The sequence below is a fragment of the Gracilinanus agilis genome, chromosome 6, assembly GCF_016433145.1.
Source record: "Gracilinanus agilis isolate LMUSP501 chromosome 6, AgileGrace, whole genome shotgun sequence".
Classification (NCBI taxonomy): Eukaryota; Metazoa; Chordata; class Mammalia; order Didelphimorphia; family Didelphidae; genus Gracilinanus; species Gracilinanus agilis.
Genome location: NC_058135.1, coordinates 255,822,796 through 255,841,893, shown reverse-complemented (window position 1 = coordinate 255,841,893; position 19,098 = coordinate 255,822,796). Strand labels below are relative to the sequence as shown.

Here is a 19,098-nt window from a genome sequence, read left to right as displayed (position 1 = left end):
AAGGAAGGAAGGAAGGAAGGAAGGAAGGAAGGAAGGAGGGAAGGAAGGGAAGGAGGAAGGAAGGTTACACAAAACACATTCTTTCCTATTGACACAAGGGAACAGGCTCAAAGTGCAAGCTTTAGTTTATGTATCAAGATGGATATTTCAAATTCTCGGGAGTCTAAAAACAAATGCAGACAGATAGGTTGTGCCAGGAGGGAACCTAATTTCTTTGTGAAGCTGAAAAATTTGGAAAAGAAGACACTAGGCTGCAGTTTCTTCCAATAGGTAACCAAACTGGATGGGAAGCTTTGTGGGTGCTATGGCTAGCTTTCAACACCTCTTGTCCTAGCCTGGAGTAGACTTCTCTTGGTAAGTGGTCATGGCTAGTGATGGCAGAGCAGAGAAGGGCTGTGATGGGAGATAGGAAGAGAGAAAAGATCCAAATTAAAAACTACAAGTAGAAAATGAGATTTGGTTCCTGTTTTTGTTTCCTCTTGCATGATTAATGAATAAAGTCAGTTCTCTGTCCATTGTTTCCAGGCCAGTCCCCAGGAGGTGTAGGGCTTCTGTCATCCGGGTGGGCCTGATTAAACAAGGGAAGCTCAATCTTTTTCTTCTCGCTTTCCGTCATTACCACTTCATTATCTTGCTCTTCAGACTGACTTTTAATTTTTATATGTGCCATTATAAATGATTTAGGGGGACATTCATTGCCTGGCTTGCCCTGAGTCATTAAATTTGCCTAGGTTGAATAGCCCGATGTTCACCTGAAATTACCCAAATCAAGACATTATCTTGCCGGATTTTCAGCCGCCTGAGAAATAGACCCAAGACACGGTCTTCTCTATTCCAGTGCATTAACAGAAAAATATTTTTAATTGATAAAAGAGGTAATTAGCCAAGTCTAAAAGGTGCCTGCTAATTATGCTGTATATCTTGCAGAGTTACTTTGCCTGTGGTTTCCAGAATGGGCACTAAGCTGTCCTCCAGTTCTGTTTAGCCCATGTCCATTTATACTAATGGAATAATTGGAAGGGGATTTCCTTAGGTGAGGTATTAAAGTATCTTTGTAAGCTATATTGAAATGGATGTTGGGTCAAAGTTAAGAACGTGAGGAATTGTCTCTCCTTATCCATAGAACTTATAGCCTTGGTTATCATGAGAAAGTCTGACGTGGGTTGATGCAGGCATGGTTGGGGATGTAGACCTGAAAGGACCACACCAATGCAACTTTCAATAATATGTAAATAAGTCTTGATTGATGACATGTGGCCACAGGTGCATTTATCTTTCCTATTAATTGCTATTAAAATTTAATATGCGTTGGATATAGGGGGGATGAAAGGGGGAATGAAGGGAAAAGTAAGAGCATGAATCATGTAACCATGGAAAATTTTTTCTAAAAAAATAAAATATTTAAATCTTAAAAAAAAAAATAACCAGAAAGTCTGATCACCTAGTTATATTTGGAAGAAGTGCCGGGCCTCAGGTCTGTGACCACTTCTGAATGACCAGGGCCTGGGTGGTTGTTTTTTTTTTTTTAATGAACCAATTAAATTACAACTGAAAAAGTCAGAAATTGGATGGAGCCAAGTTAAGGCCATCTTTGCTAGGTCTTGATTTGCCATTCTGAAAGAAAACCCAGAGAAGGAAAGTCAAATATGGTAGCACTCCTAGAGATCTAAGATGGTAGCACACTTGGGCTGACAGGGGACAGGGAAGAAGCTCAGTAGATGAGATTAGCAAATTTTAAACCACCTAGTGACAGACTTGTTTCTTAAAAAAAAAAATCTTCGGGGGGCAGCTGGGTAGCTCAGTGGATTGAGAGCCAGACCTAGAGACGGGAGGTCCTAGGTTCAAATCTGGCCTCAGACACTTCCAGCCGTGTGACCCTGGGAAAGTCACTTGACCCCCATTGCCTACCCTTACCACTCTTCTGCCTTGGAGCCGATACACAGTATTGACTCCAAGACGGAAGGTGAGGGTTTTAAAAAAAAAAAAATTAAAAAAAAAATCTTCGTCATGGTGGGTAGAGCACTAAGCTTGGAATCAAGAAAATGCAAGTTCAAATTTAGCCTCAAATACTTAGTAGTTGTGTGACTTTGGGCAAGTCACTTAACACTATTTGCCTTAGTTTCCCCATCTATAAGATGATAATAATAACACCTGCTTCTCAGAGGTTGTTGTGAGGATCAGATGAAATAATATTCATAAAGTGCTTAGCAGAGTGTTTGGTACATTCTAAGTTCTATATAAATACTGACTACCATTATTATTATTGTTATATTTTATTGATAGCACACATTCTTGCTGGTACTCTCTTATGATAACATTGGGGTATTTACTCTTTTTTTAACCCTTATTCTCTGTCCTAGTAACAGCTCTAGGATAGAAGGGCAAGGGCTAGGCAAGTGAGGTTAAGTGACTTGCCTAGGGTCACACACCTAGGAAGTGTCTGAGGTTAGATTTGAAACCAGGTCCTCCTGATTCCAGGCCTGCCTCTCATCTAACTGCCCCTGGGGCATTTACTCTTTCATCTTTTTTCATAAAATCTGGAATTTTGATCAAGATGCTATACAGAGCACCTCTTTTCTACCTTTTTTTCCCATGAGGAAAAAAGACTTTGAAGATCTTTTTCCTTTTGAGCTACCCTACTTTCAGTGGAGGAAAGCCAACTTAAGGATTTAGAGCAATGGTTCCCAAACTTTTTTGGCCTACCACCCCCTTTCCAGAAAAAAATATTACTTAGTGCCTTTGGAAATTAAATTTTTTTAAATTTTAATAGCAATGAATAGGAAACATAAATGCACCTGTGACCATCACTGCCTCCCTGGATCGCTGCAGCACCTACCAGGGGGCGGTGGCACCCACTTTGGGAATCACTGATTTCGAGGCTGATAGAATTCCAAATGATAAAACAATCAGTTTCCACTCATGAATTAGTTCTTATCACAATCTAGCCAGACTCAGTGTACCCCTGCAGCAAAATCTTACTTCTCCTGGATGTGTGACAAGAAGCAATGGAACCTCCATCTTTTTTGGACAGTGGCAGAAATGGTTGACAGAATAACCTGGGCATCATTCATTTTAATAAACCTTCTTCTGTACCAGAGATCCAAATCATTCCCCAGCAGGGACTATTTCAATAAGATATATTACAACGGAAAATTACTTAATATAGAACAGAAATGTTGGCCAGATGTGTTGGCCCATGCCTGTGATCCTTGCTACTATGGATGATGAGGCTAGTAGACAACTCGAGGTCAAGTTTTCTGAGCTAGAGTAGGGATAAAGCTCACCAGATGTCTGCAAGAAGTCAGGCACCAAGATGGCGAGCCCCACTGAGTGGTATTCCATTAAGACACCTAAGGAGAGGCAAACTGGGTTAGAGGAAGCAAACATCAAAGTTTCCATGCTCATCCTCTCATGCTTGGACTATTGCAATTGCCACTGGGTGGACCTGCCTATCTTAAGGCTCTCCCCATTCCAATCATCTTCCATTCAGCAACCCAAGTGACTTTCCTAAAATAAGGTCTGATCATGTCTCACAACCCCTCCCCTCCAACTCAATCAACTCCAGTGACTTCCTATTGCCTCTAGGACCAAATGCAGAATTCTGTTTAGCATTCAAAACCGTCCATAAGCTAGCCCTTCTCCTACCTTTCCAGGATTCTCATGCCTTCCTTCCCAACACGTTCTCTTCCATTAAATGACTTTCATCTTTTGGCTATTCCATAAACAAGACACTCCATCTATTGGCTCGAGGCATTTTCTCTGGCTGTTACTCATGCCTGGAATGCTCACCCTCTTCCTCTCAGACAACTGACCCCTCTGGCTTGCTTTACATCTCAACAAAATTTCATCTTCTACAAGAATCCTTTCTCAACCCCTCTTAATTGTAGTGCCTTCCCTCAGTTCATTATTTCTTATTTAGTCTCTATAGAGCTTGTTTGCATAGATTTGTTTGCATATTTTCTCTTCAGTTAGATTTTAAGCTTCTCAAGGGCAGGGGCTGTTTTTTAACTTCTTTTTGTATCTCCTCTGTTTATCATAGAGCCTGGCACTTAGTAGGTGCTTAGTAAATATTTGTTGATTGATGCTGATCATGGTCGGGTTTGGCCCATGAGTGGCTACTGCATGTCTATGTCCACCCTAAGTGGGATAGGGAGACAGGATCTCAAAAAACAAATAAACAACAACAACAACAGAATAATGATCATGACTGGTAGACACAGTGGACTTTTGTGCAAAATTTTATTATCTCAAATCTTTTAACTTCACAGATGACCAATTTGTATTTCCTAAAGTACAAGGGGGAGTACACTGGATAGATAGACAGTCAAAGGGTTGCACTGTTAATATATGTGTGTATTCACAGATATAAAATGTGTATATATGTGTCCACACATACATATAGTAAATATGAAAACGTCTTTGTCTATATATATAAACATGTATTATATTCCTCATATATGTATGTGGTCTATGTCTATATCTTTATCTATACACATACATCCTATATTTTCTCTAGATTTTTTAGCTATTCTTTCCCACATCTCCTACCGTTCTGATTGTGCCTTTTCACACTCCCTTGATAGAATATATATATATATATATGTATATATATATGTATGTATGTATATTTGTGTGTATGTATACATCTAGCTACATATAATGTTCATTTTTAGTTTCAAAGAGGACCAATGACATCATAAGGTGATGTCTTGACTCATGCATGAATTGGATCTAAGTGGGATAGAGTTATACAAAGTCTTTAACCTCCCTCTCTCTTCCAGAATCATCCAAGTCCAATGGCAAGACAAAAGTCAGGATGGCCAGTGATGGCCCAGGATGCAGTGGATGACCTTGGGTTCTTTGATGGCTGATCAAGCTCTAAGCATTGAGCCACCTTCATGGCCATTGGAACAAATTCTTCTCATTCTGCCCATTCCATTGGGCAAAGTCTTTACATGCTTGGGGTAGACATCCCCCTAAGCAACCACTGAGTCTGTGGCCCATTGGTTACCCTTAAACTGGTTTAACTTGGCTGCTGGGCATGCTACAGCTTCTTGTGCCACCAGTGAAAGCTGAGTGAGAGGTGGACACCAAAGATGGATGAGCAGCTCTGAAAAGGCTCAGGCAAGTCCTCACTCCAGAGGTGCTAGTCCTCCTTTACAGCTCATTCACTATTTACATATATATGTATATATATATACATATATATATATATAAAATGTATAATATGATATTATATATGAATGTATCATATATCAATTTAGACTATATAGATGTTTATTTAAATGCTTGTATTAATAAAGGAAGGCGTTTAAAGTGTTGGATGGATCTTCTGTGGTAGGTTTATGGAAGGCACACCTAAGAATCACATAGGAGAAGAAGACAAAAAAGCTGCAATCTGCACATGTAGAGGGAATGCTCTAACAAGGAAGATCATGGATCCATTAAAGGTATCGGGGCTTATCTCTAAAATGGATTTAATTCACTCTCAAAACTCCAATATCTCTAAATACCACTAGTCAAAGCCTTTCTGTCCCTTATGAATCCAGAGCCAACTTTGACCTATTAATGCCTATTCAGGTACAACGTCCTGAGGACTCGGTCTGGCCCCACAAAGAGTCCTCGAGGCTGAGGTTTATTCTTAGCTGAGGTCACTGTGGGGAGGTCCAGCTGGACAGCTAGCCCTTCATTGGCAGGTAATCGAGCATAGAATGTGGACCATTCCCACCCTTGACAAATATTCTGGAAATTCCCACAAGACAGTTTAGAAAGCTAGATTAACTACGGTAAAAGGTATATTTGTCTTCAGTTTCTTACTCTCCCTCTTCCGTCAGGCTGGCTGTTTTCCCAAAGACCACAAAAATTGCATAAATTTCTTTTCTACACAACCAGAATCTGTTCAAATTCCTACCAAAAGCCATAAGTTCAATAAACTATTGATCTTTTAACCTCATTCAGTGGATCACAGGATCCTAAATTTAGAGCTGCGAGGACATTCAGAGGAGCCCCCACATTTTACAGATGAGGACACTAAAGCCTCAGGACGTTAAGTGACTTGTCCAAGATAGAAAACATCAGCGGCCAGCTTCCTAAGTCTTTCTTCCCATTCTAGAATAGTGTTCTTTTTTTGGCTGACTCCTTAGATCATAAATTTAAAGCTGATAAAGATTAAAGATGTCATCTCATCTACCTCCCTGATTTTACAAAGAAGAAAATAGGCACAGAGAAAGGACTTTCCCAGTGTCATACAGGCAGGAAGTAGTACAGTGGGATTTGGATCCAGATTCTCTGGCTCCAAAACCAATGTTCCTTCCATTGTAACACCAAGCTTGGTAGCATGTTTGGAATGATCCACCAAAGGGGATGGTCATTCTCATTGATGAGACCTTAATGGTTGCTTGGGAAATGATTCATAATAGATAGATAAACAGATAGATAGATAGATAGATAGATAGATAGATAGACAGACAGACATAGAGAGAGAGAGAGATGTCTATATATCTATATCTATATCTATATCTATCTATCTTTCTAGAATGAGAATGATTTTGAAATAGAGTGTTTGGGCTTGTTAAGTTTTCAGATCAATTTAAAGTTACCATACATTCCCACACTTGGATTTGCCCCTTTTCAAAAGATGCAGAAGTTTACATTTGGAAAGGATCTTAGAGATAATCTAGTCTGAACATTCTATTTTTTAAAGATGGAGAAACTGAGGTCCAGAGAAAAGAAATGATTTGCTTAAGGTAACACAGAGAGTGGTCAGGATTCAAACTCAAATCATCTGATTCTAGATTCTCTGCATCATACTATGCTGCTTCTAAAATTAAAATACCATTCATTCATTCACTCATTCATTCATACAAAAAACGATTTAGGAAGAATCAATTGTTCAAGGCATGGGAGGAAATACAACACTAATGTAAAATGCTTCTAATGAAGCTGAATAAACATAAACAATCATAACGGACAATATTACATGGTAAATTTATTAGAGAGCTGCAAAATAAAGTGCTATGTGAAATCTGATGGGGGCAGTTGTTAGCAATTAGAGGCATCAAAAGGAACATGGCATCTGTGTTGGATTTCAAAGAATGAATAGGAATTCGCAAAGTAACGAAGGGGAAGCAAGATATTCTAGGCATCAGTGACACACTGAGCAGAGATGCTCTGAGAGAAAAGCACAAAGTATATCCAGGATGGCAAGATAATCCTTTGCTCTGGAGTATAGACATTTTGGGAGGAATAAGGAGAGATGAGACTGGAAAAATGGAATTGTGGAGAGCCCTGAATGCCAATCCAAAGAGTTTCAGTTTTACTTGGGTAAACAAAGGGAGTAGCTACTAAAGATTGCCTACTCTTACCTTTCTTCCACCTAGGAGCCAATACACAGAAGTTAAGGGTTTAAAAATGTAAAAAAAGAAAAGAAAAAAGAAGAATGGTAAAGGCTTTAAGGCCAGACAGAGTGGATCAGCTAGGTGGACACTTCCACACTGTGTGACTCTGGGCAAGTCACTTAACTCCAAATACCCAGCCCTTACCATTCTTCTGCCTTGGAACTAATATTTAATATCGGTTCTAAGATAGAAGGTTAGGAGTGGTATTTTATCCTCGTGGCAAGAGGGAGCCACTGGAGGTGTCTGAGCCTGGGAGAGATATGGTTAGATTTGTGCTTGATAAATCTTGTAGCTCCGTAGAGAATGTGTAGGATTGGGGAAAGGACTAGACACAAAGGGATAAATTGGGAATATAGGAAAGACTTGGATGATGTGAGTTTCCAGACTTGTATTAAGAAAAAATATTTTGGAGACCCTTATTACAACCATAAACAACAATGAAAAATTGCTTCGGGTTGTCATCGAATGTTATATGTTTAAATAATGGGGATACTTACTGAGCGGGGGCTTTGCCAACTGTAGTAAATGAGTGGCACTTTGGGTTTGTTCTTTGAGAAATCTTGGAAGTTTCTCCTTTTTCTGTTAACAAGGCTCTTTGATGCAACTGTTTTTCTTCCCCTAATGTGGAATCAGAGGCAAAATTGGGAGCCCTAAAATATTGCCTTTTATAGATCATGTGGTCTGTGATGAGGCATCAAGAGGCAACAGATGCATTTAGGTGGCTCAGTGGATAAAGAGTCAGACCTTCAGATGAGAGGTCTGGGGTCCAAATCCAGCTTCCTAATTGAATTATTCTGGGCAAGTCACTTAACCCCCAATTGCCTAGCCCTTACCACTCTTCTGCCTTGGAACCAATACTTCTTATTAATTCTAAGACAGAAGATGAGGGTTTTTTTTTTTTTAAAAAAAAAGAGGCAACAGCGGGCAGCTGGGTAGCTCAGTGGATTGAGAGTCAGGCATAGAGATGGGAAGTCCTAGGTTCAAATCCGGCCTCAGACACTTCCCAGCTGTGTGACCCTGGGCAAGTCACTTGACCCCCTTTGCCCACTCTTACCACTCTTCCACCTAGGAGCCAATACACAGAAGTTAAGGGTTAAAAAAATAAATAAATGAATGAAATGAAAAATAAAAAATAAAAAAGAAGCAACAGGAAGCACAGGAAAGGTAGGGAAAAACCACGAATCCCAAGTTTGAGTCTCCATTCTCCCACTTATAAAAATGGCATATATTAAGACTTCAAAGGAATGCAGCTACATCCGCAGATACACCATTTAACACTGACTGCTTTCCCAGTGTGCTTCTCACTTTGTCTTTGTGTCAAGATGAGCCAATAGCCAGGAAAGCTAATGGGTTTTTAGGCTGAATTAAATGGATCTGAAATGTGAAAACAGGAAAACCTATTCTCATTTGTATTCAGGCCATTCAGAAAAGAAGAGATATTTTTCCTCCTTCTTCTGCCTTGGAGGCTATTTATTTGTCCAGGAGAAGCAGAGGAGGAGTGCCAATAAAATGGAAGCTGCCTAAGACCAGAGACTATTTCAATTTTTGTCATTTTTATATCTTCAGCATCTAGCTGTGCCAGGTACCTAGTAGGTACTTAATAGATGCATAAACTCAGTTCAATCCAGCAAATATGTATTAAACTCCTAGTAGGTCAAGTAAATAAATATTTATGAAGTCCACTCTATGTGCCAGACACCATGCTAAGGCACTGGGGATACAGAATAGAGACAAAGATAGTCCCTGCCCTCAAGAAGCTTACAATCTAATGGGGGAGACAATATACAAAGAAGAATGTACAAAAAAAAAAACCTCTATATACATGGAGGGTAAGTAGGAAATAATTAACAAACAGAAGGCACTAGAATTTAGAGGGATTGGGAAAAGCTCGCTGTAGAAGTGGGATTATAGTTGGGTCTTACAGGAAGCCAAGAGGCAGGGAGGAGAAACGAAATCATAGAAGACAGCCAGAGAAAATGCAGGGAGCTGAGAGATGGGAAGGTTTGGTTTGTGATCAGCAAGAGGGACTGCATTCCTGGAACTGCTTTCATATTGTTTCTCTTATCTCTTCTCATAATAATTCTTTAAGGTAAATAATTATTATTGTCTCTATTTTACAGAAGAGGAAACTGAGGCAAGACAGTGGGTAAGTGGTTTGTTCGGAGTTCCACAGTTAGTAAGTGAGGCAGGATTCAAACTCAGGCAGAAAATTTTCCAGTAAGAAGACATTTGCAAGTGGGTAGATCAAGTTAGGTTTCTTTAAGAAAGTGAAAATTGAATCCCAGCTCTAAAGAATAGTCTTGTTGGCCAAAAATGGTTCTTCATCTCTTAAATTCTCCCTCTGTGTTTTCTAGTACTATTTTATCTCCCATTCTAATCTGACCATGAACATTCAAGCTTCCTGTCTTGTGAAATGAGGTTGAGACATTCATGCTTGGGAGGATGCAGCACTTGATGTCTGTCATATTGAAACTCTGGGAGCTGAGAGTCTCACCATTGATGGACAGGTGAAGACCATTGGACCTCAGAATGTTCCCAGAGGCCATGAGGACAGGGGAGAAAGCGGTTGGCCAGGGGGGTATAAATACCCAGGCAGCCCCTGACAGGAGGTTCTTGGTCTTTTCTTTTTCCTTTGGACCTGGGATCTGTAGACCCTGGTCTATTGGGATCTGAGGCTTGCTTGGCTCAACCTTGCAAGAACTCCTGTCTGCCCTTTTCATCCGTCCACTGGTTTCTCTCATATCCTGTTGTGGCTCTTTTTTCCATGGAGAGCAATGATATTCATTACCAACTAACTTAGTTAATGCCAAACCCCAATCAGAAGTTCTCTGCCAGTGATAATCACCTGCTGAATGCTCCTTTGATCATCCTGAGTTGGAAGGGTTTGAAGTATAAGCCTACAGATTGATTCTCCCATTTATTTCTTTGAGAACTCAGCCTCCACGAAACCCACATCTTCCAAGAGGATTTCAAGGATCGCCTGCTCAAATTCACTGTGGCCAAAACTACAGTGAATGGTCTCCTTTGGAACCAAATATTTTAGGAAAGTTTTTAGGTTATCCTATCCGTTATCTCTTAATTTGAAGTCCTTTTTTGGTTTTCTATTAACAGCAACATGATATAGTGGAAAGGGCTCTAAACTTGGTGTCTAGAGGACCTGGATTCAAATCTCCCTGGTGCTCCTTAGTGTTTGTGTAACCTGGACTTGTTTCCTCATCTGAAAAAAGAGGAGGTTGGACTAGTTGGCCTCCAAGCTCCCTTTCTGCTCTGAATCTAGGAGCCTATGACATCTTTGTCCAAAAATAAATATATCAATGTTAGTGACTCAATTTCACTCAGATGAAATTGCCTTGGAACAGGAATGTCAATACTTGAGGTCTACTTTTCAGGTCTACCTTTGACAGTTCTGATCTTAGGCAATCATTTTCTATATCGGTTTCCCCATCTGGAATTTGATTTCTGCCTTATATAAGCTTTCCTTTGTATTTGAAACAATCTTGGGTTTTTGGTATCTTGGGGAAGATCAAGAGAGATAACAAAGGAAAGTACTTCCCAAACCATAAAGTACTAAATTAATGTAAATTACTTTAATAATTGCTTCCAGAACTAATAATACCCTATAATCCTTAAGATCTTAGAACCAGTAAACCAGTAAAACTGGAAGGGATCTCAGAAGCTCTTTAGTCTAGAATCTTCATTTTACAGATAAGGAAACTGAGACTCAGGGAGTACAAGGGGCTTGCCCAATGTCACATAGCTAGTAATCATCATAAAGGGGATGTGAACCAAAATCTAGATCAAGGACTCTTTCCATTTCCACCATCACTGTGGAGTTCTTAAACTGGGGGCTTTTAGTAGCTTAATAATTGTTTTCCAGTAAACTTGGTTTCCTTTATGATTCTGAGTTTTATTTTGTACATTTAAAAAACATTATTCTGAGAGGGGGTCCATATGCTTTGCCAGATTACCAGAAGCTTCCAAGACCCAGAATAAATTAAGAATCTGAGGATTCCAGTTTCCTTAGTTTCCCTTGAGCTCAAATTCTACCATCTATAAACCTTTCCCACTCTTTCCCCAACCTCTACTCATGCCTTCCTATGAGATCACTTCATTTACACTGTACATAGTTGTTTCCCCATTAGAATGTGAACTTTCCAGAACAAGAACTGTGGTTTTTGTCCTTTTTTTAACATCCTCAGGGCTTAACATAATGTCTGGCATATGTTATTGTTGTTGTTCAGTTGTTTAAATTGTGCCCAATTTCTTGTGACCCCATTAGAAATTTTCTTGGCAAGGCTACTGGAAGGGTTTGCCATTTCCTTCTCCAGCTCATTTCACAGATGAGGAAACTAAGGCAAACAGGATTGAATTACTTGCTCAGGTCACTCAGCTAGTATCTGAGGCCAGATTTGAATACAAGAAGAGTCTGTCTGACTTAATAAATGTTAACAGTGATAATGATGAAGAAATCCTTCTTGTTCTTGTTCTTCTAAATGCTTTTAATTCTTCTTCTTCAACTCCTTCTCCTTTTTCTTCTTCTTCTCAATTTTGAGACAGAAGAGTTGCAAGGGCTGATCAGGGTTAAGTGATTTGCCCAGGGTCATGCAGCTAGGAAGTGTCTGAGGCCACATTTGAACCCAAGTCCTCCCAACTCCAAGAATGTAACCTTCTTGAGGGTAAAGATTATTTCATTTTTTGTCTGCCTGGCCCCTAGTAGACACTTAAAACTTGTTGAACTAACCCAATTGGAGACCCTTGATCTGAGATGCCAACCAGTGGCCACACTGCTCAGCTGTGCTCATGCCATCTGTTTCTGGGTGGTGATGGTTTCATGCACTAAAGAACAGGAATATGATCTCAATAACCCGAGTGATTCTAGAAGAACCTTCGGGTGGAAAATATGCATTTTTCTAACTAAATTTTTGCCACATCACAATTCATTACCGAGACCTGCAGGAACTGACAAGGGAGGCACAAAATGTCTCCTCATGTTGCTAGGGCAGATTATATCTCCCAGCAATTAATGCTTTTAGTCACATTAAGCCTAGAAATAATGCTTTGTGACATTACAGTATTTCCCATTACAACTGCATTCTGTTGCATCGGTGCATAATCCGACTTGAAATATATTACCTAGGAAGAATATGTTTCTCTTTGAAACAGTCAAACCTCATTAGAAAGCCAAGGCTTGAAAAAATCATGTTGTTAACAGTTATATCCCCTAGCAAAGTTGTGCTTCCCCTAAATAGTGTTAAAAGTCAGAAGCAACAGCCCCGTCTCTCTGAGTCCTTCCTCTTCATTGCACTAGAAAGAAAATGGAGAGCTCAGAATGCACCTAACATAGGCGGATTCTCCTTAGGTGCTTCTCTTCTCACCTTTGGGAAACGACTTTGATACTAAGTGGAAGGGACCTGGGAGTTAGGAGGGTTCCACAGTTCAGTGGCTCGAGAAGTCAGGGTTAGACTGTGGACAAAGATTCACCTCTGTTTCAAAGACTGTGTGCCATCTGTTGGCACATCCTGCCTCCCACACAAATGGACTTCTTAGTGCAATGAAACTCTTCTACGTCCACCCATTGGGCGCCATCTTTTTTTTTTTTTTTAACCTTCACCTTCCATCTTGGAATCAATACCGTGTATTGGTTCCAAGGCAGAAGAGTGGTAAGGGGTGGGCAATGGGGGTCAAGTGACTTGCCCAGGGTCACACAACTAGGAAGTGTCTGAGGCCAGATTGGAACCTAGGACCTCCCATCTCTAGGCCACCCAGCTTCCCCCCATTGGGTGCCATTTTCAGGAGGACATCATCCTGTCCTCCAATGTTTGCTAGAGGATCTATCCAATATGGTAGAAACCTTTCCTGATTTCTGTTGGTATCATGAGGGCACAGCCTAGCCACTGGTTGTCCCTTGCTACAAATAGAAAATACTAGTATGATTACTTATTAAATACTACTTTCTATTTTTCCTATTAAAAAGTATTCCAAATTCAAGTCTTATAAAAAGACTCTACTTGAAGGTAAGGAGACTAATTTCTTAACCACATAATCATATACTATGGAAATGTAAGCAGGAATAAACAGAACCTCTCTGTATATTTACCCAAGGTAGATTCTTCCAAGAAATGCCGCCCTTGGTTTAAGGTTTAAAAAACTATATAATAAACGTAACCTCGAAATTCATAAACTAGCAGAAATCCAGTCAGTATTTTAAGTCTGAAAGGCCCTACAAAGCTGGGCAAATCCTAAACATTCTGTTTCAAATCTTAGTGGCTCCCCTTGGGGATTCCATGAAAACCTTTCAGTTCTCCACGAATAATGAAGTTATTTGCACAAGTTATAAAATCAAGAGATAGAACGTAGAATGTTCCTATCAGGCTCCTTTATTGCGTTTGCTTCTGACATACAACCAGATGGGAATTCCAAACTCCCATCTATGTTCTCCCTGGTTCTGCTGGCCTCGTCACCCACTGCACAACCAAGCCTTCATTCACATCTAAGACTCAGTAGAACCTCAGAAAAAATCTTCTTCGTTATGTAAAAAAAGAAAAAGAAACTAAGGGAGCTAGCCATTTCCTTGTTCATTAGAATGCTTGAGAGACAATACAGCAGTGCACAGAGAACTGGCACTGGCCATTAGACGGAGCTGCCTCTGCTGATTACTGAGGCACTCAGGGCGAGTTACTTAATTTCCTAGTGCCCTGGGAAACCTTAAATCACAGTAGGATGGCTGGATTTGCCTGGAAAAATGGAGTTTCCCCATTGGGGAATTCCTCAGACTTGGAAAAAAAATTCAAAATATATGCAGGCTGAAGCTCAAAGAGCCACTTAATCTTTTCCCACCTTTGTCTACCCACCCTTGAATTATTGTTTTTTAAAAATGGTGGGTTTATTGTGTACATTAACAGGTCGGCACAGAACAAAAAAATAAGGATTATAAAGACCATTTACAGTAACAGCTGATGTTATCAAGTTCAGAAGGAGGAGAGATTTCCAAAGGAAGTGATCTGCAATGAGGAGGATGACCATCACTTATCCTGAGAGCTTTCTTTTCCTTTCCTGGGTTGTCCAAACCCAAGTTCATCCTGAACCGCACCCCTTCCACTTCTTAGGGATCTGGTGGAATGTCTGGCCCTATCAAAATGTAATTCTTTCTATTTCAGAAAAAAAAATCAAAGAAAAAACCCTTTAAGAGAGTTGAGTTGTCAAAGTACATTCCCCAAACAACACTGCCATCTACACAGAACGAAAAACATTTTAAGAGAAATCTAACTAGGACAAGAATGAGGACTAAATCTCTTTGGGTGAAATCCCAGGTAACAGACTATTCTCCTTCCCTATGTTGAGGTAATAAAACTGCTTGTTTGGGGATACACCGGTGCAAACGAGGAGACCATCACAACTGTGGCAACCAGCAAGGAAATTGGCCAAAGTCTGAGATTCTACGTAGTGGGAGCATCAAAGCTCATCATGATTCTTTGTGAGGTCTTCCCCATAGTTGGTAGCCTGGCTGCCGACGAACATGTTCCAGTTCTCCAGTATTTCTTCTTTGGTTAGCTTCTGATCCTACAGGGAAGGAGGAATGGGGGAGGGAGAGAGTTGAGAAGAAGGCTTTTTAGTAGAGTTTCCAGCTGTTTTTCAGCCACGTCCAACTTACTTCTCAGGATCCCATTTGGGGTTTTCTTGGCAAAGATAATGAAGTGGTTTGCCATTTCCTTCTGCAGCTCATTTTTATAGGAGGAACTAAGGGCAACAGGGTTAAATGACTTGCTGCTTTTTTTTTTTAGGAAGTATCTGAGGCTGGATTTGAACTCGGGAAGATAAAACTTTCTGACTCTAGGTCTGGTGCTCTATTCACTGTACTACCTGCTATAATACAAAACTTTAATAATTTAGTTCTTAAACTTAGTATTTAATTAATTAATATAGACCATGATATGATGTAATATAATATAAATTCTATATAAATATAATAAAGAAAATAAATATATAAATATGTAAATAAAATTAAAAATAATTAAATTTAATAATACAAAACAAAACATTTGTGACTTTAGAAAGGACTGGGTTAAAAAAAAATCTCACTCTGGACACTTGGGACCTTGGAATACACTGGACCCCCTCCCCTCTGCTTCACAGAATCCCTCATGTCCTTTAAAAGTCAGCTTAAGCTCTCCCATTGGGCAGGAAGGCTACCCTCATTTCTGCAATGGTTAGTACCCTCCCTCTAAAACACTTACAACATATATATATATATGTATATATATATATATATATTTTAGGCATGTTGTCTCCTCTGAGAGAATGTAAGCTCCTAGAGGGCAGACACTATTGCCTTTTGGTCTTTGTATCCCCAGCACCCAACGTTGTACCAGGCACACAGGAGGCAGTTAATAAATGCCTGATGATTGATCAGTCTAGGAGATTTCTTCATCTCAGTGTGTCTCCTTGTCTTTAAAATAAGGGACTTTGCCTAGATGACCTCTGAGGTCCCTTCCAGCTCTAAATTCATCATCCAACAAACCTACAAGATCTTACTTGTTTGGACATTATTCTCTCCTGGACCTCAGTTTCCTCATCTATAAAATGAGAGGAGTGTACTAGATTGTCTCTGAGACACCAGATTTGGAATCAGAACACTAGGATTTAAATTCCATCTCACAGTGTGACTTGAGGCAAATGACTTAATCTCTCAGCCTCAGTTTCCTCATCTGTAGAATAAGACGCCGAGGTCTTTCTTAGTCTTAAATCTCACGTCCTTTTCAGTAATCCAAGAATGCAGACCAGCTGTATGATGGAGGTCAGTGGTCACTCTGCCACATGGGCTTGGGTCTACCAAAAAAGAGATAACTCGAACTTGGGCAAACTGGTTAAAACCAAGGTAGGGTCCCCTACCTTGTCCTGGTCTGACTCATACACCAAATGCCTAGCTTCTGCTTGGGCATGGTCATAATCCTGGGGAAGGATCCAGTGCTGGATTTCCTCTTTGTCCATCTTCCCATCCTTGTTCAAGTCCCGGAAATCTGCAAACTGCTCTCGTTCAGTGGCCACCCAGTCTGGCTCTGGGCCGTTCTCCTCGTGGGCAAACATATCAGCTAGAAAGGAAGGAGACACTCTTAGTAAAATGTTTTCTCCACTTAACACGGCAATCAGTCAAGTTAAAGATGGAGAAATCTTCAGTAAACTAAAAAGAATTCAGGACCTTCCCCTATTTTCCCCAAAGCGGATTCATCAAATTTTTAAGCAGCTGACATTATAGAGTGGGGACAGCTAGGTGGCACAGGGGAAAGAGCACTCGGCTTGGGATCGGGAAGACCCATCTTTATGAGTTCAAATTCAACCTCAGATACATAACTAGCTGTGTGGCTCTGGGCAAGTCACTTAACCCTGTTTGCCTCAGTTTCTTCATTTGTCAAATGATCTGGAGAAGGAAAGGACAAACCACTCCAATATCTTGACCAAAAAAACCCCAAATGGGTTCATGAAGAGTTGGACAGGACTGAAATGACTGAACAAAAGTCTAACACCCTGATCTTAGAGATCAGGATACTGACCTCCCTGGTTTCCTTTAAGTCCCCAACAAAAATCCAAAAACAAACAAACAAACAAACAAAAAATAAGACTGTAGCCTTCCCCAACCCCTCTTAATTCCAATGTTTTCTTCTACTAGTTATTTCCTATTTACCTGTTAAAGCTAGCTTTGGATATATTTATTTGCACTGTTTTCTCCATTAAGGGCAGGGACTGGCCTGTCTTTTTTGCATCCTCAGGGCTTAGCACAACCCAGGCATGGCACTGGCACAAAGCAGATGCTTAATAAAGGTTTATTGATGGATTGATGGATTTTCCTAGAGTTACACAAACTTTAAGTGCCAGCCCTAACTTTGAAGCAAGGCTTTCTAGATGGAGCATCCTTTCTGCCATTTCCTGCTTTCTTGGGTCAAAAGAGAAAAGCAGCCCCTCCAGACAAAGCTCCCTCCCAACGTCTGGTCCCCCGAACGTCTCGATCCAGAGGCAGAGCTCAAAAGGCACTGGGCAAAGGGGGCAGTTAATCAGAGAAGCCCAGGTGTGTGTCTGAGTCAACCGGCCGTCTCCTGTCAATTCATTTCTGTCCCAAGTGTCAATCTGATGCCCCGACTCTGACACTTGCTTCCATTATGTACTAGACAAGGGGAAGACACCTGGTACGCACACTTACGAGGCACCTGTCAACATCTGTTATTCCAAGGAGGGAGTGCCGCCAAATGTACTTTAATTACTGTGACGCGAAGGCTTGTCTCTTATTTCCATTGCACGGGAAAAGCGTCCCAATCTTAAGGCTAAATATGATTCAGAATGATTAGAAAAGCTCAGCTTTTAATTAGCACGGCACGTGCTGGGTTGCAAAACTGTATGATGACAGCCTTAGAAACAGATGAGATTTTCAATATGGGTATTTTGTGGAGTTGTCTTTCCCTCGAAAAACACTTTGGAGGAGAAAGAAGGCACGACAGTGCTGTTTCCCCAATCTGAATCAAATGACTTTTCAGCTTTTTATGAACGAAACATGTTATGGAACACTATAGGCAGGTGGCTAGTGATTTTGCGGACCTTAAGGGTCTGGGAGACCTGAGTTCTAATTCTGTCTCTATCATTTAAAAGCTGTATGACCCTGGGCAAGTCACTTGCTCAATTTCCTCATCTGTAAAATGAAGATAATAATAGTATCTTCCCCCAAAATATGCTACAAGGAAAAAATGAGTTACTATTTGGAAAGAATTTTGCAAATAGATTTTTTTTTAAACCCTTACTTTTTGTCCTAGTAATAACTCTTAAGACAGAAGTTTGGCAAAAAGGGTTAAGTGACTTGCCCGGGGCCATATATCCAGACTGGAAATAATCAACCAAAGGAAGGCATCAAAATTAAGGGAAACTGTGAAAAGTTTCCTATAGAAGCTAGGATTCTAGCTGGGATTTGAAGGAAGCCTTGAAAGCCAAGAGATGGGGAGGGAGAGCATTCCAGGCATTGGGAGCCAGTGAAAATGTCCAGGAGCAGGAGATGGAGGTTCATTTAAGTGGAGAACTGTCCTTTTTGGGGGGACACTACCATTATGTTAAATGAGGCATACTTGTAATTTTGTTCCAGTGTCCAGTTTTAGAGCCCTCCTTCTGAGAGGCGCCAAACCCTGCCTCTTCCATCATTCTCAGCTCCGCTCTTCCTATACTATACCTAAGAGAGCCTTGTACAGTGGGCAGAAGGCTGGACTTGGAATCAAGGAGATCAGAGTTGAGCTCACGAATGCACCAACAGCAGTTCTAGTTAAGTACTTACCAATGTACTCATCCTGATCCACAAACCCATCACCATTCTTGTCGATATCTTCCAATGTCTCCTGAGGAGGGAAAGGAGGGAGGACCAAAAATGACAAACTACCCCAACGTGAAAGTAGAAGATTTCCCAACAGCCTGGCTGTCATAAACATATTCCAAAGAGAACTATTCTTTTAATTCTGGTCAACTTTCAGTGATGTGCACCAAAGCAAGGAATTAAGAGCATAGAGAAATCAAGGAAGGAAGGGAGAAGTGGAGGGAGGGAGGGATGGAGGGAGGAAAAGAGGGAGGGAGGAAGGGAAGGAAAGAAAGACAGGAGGGAGGAAGGGAAGAAGGAAGGGAAGAAGGAAATAAGGAAGGGAGGGAGGGAGAAATGAAGAGAGAAATGGAGGGAGGG

The 19,098-nt window shown here is 40.6% G+C and overlaps 1 protein-coding gene across 3 annotated transcripts in view; it reads right to left on the bottom strand.

Moving 5' to 3' along the window:
• Positions 1-13,756: 13,756 nt before the first annotated feature.
• RCN1 (reticulocalbin 1) overlaps positions 13,757-19,098 on the bottom strand; it is a 17,842-nt gene continuing 12,500 nt past the window's right edge. For all 3 annotated transcript variants that reach the window (XM_044680192.1, XM_044680193.1, XM_044680194.1), the window contains exons 4-6: positions 18,703-18,763; positions 16,287-16,486; positions 13,757-14,957 (exon numbers count right to left, since the gene is read on the bottom strand). In XM_044680192.1, coding sequence (XP_044536127.1) covers positions 14,850-14,957; positions 16,287-16,486; positions 18,703-18,763 — 369 coding nt within the window. In that variant the 3' untranslated portion in view covers positions 13,757-14,849. The remainder of the gene's footprint in view (positions 14,958-16,286; positions 16,487-18,702; positions 18,764-19,098) is intronic.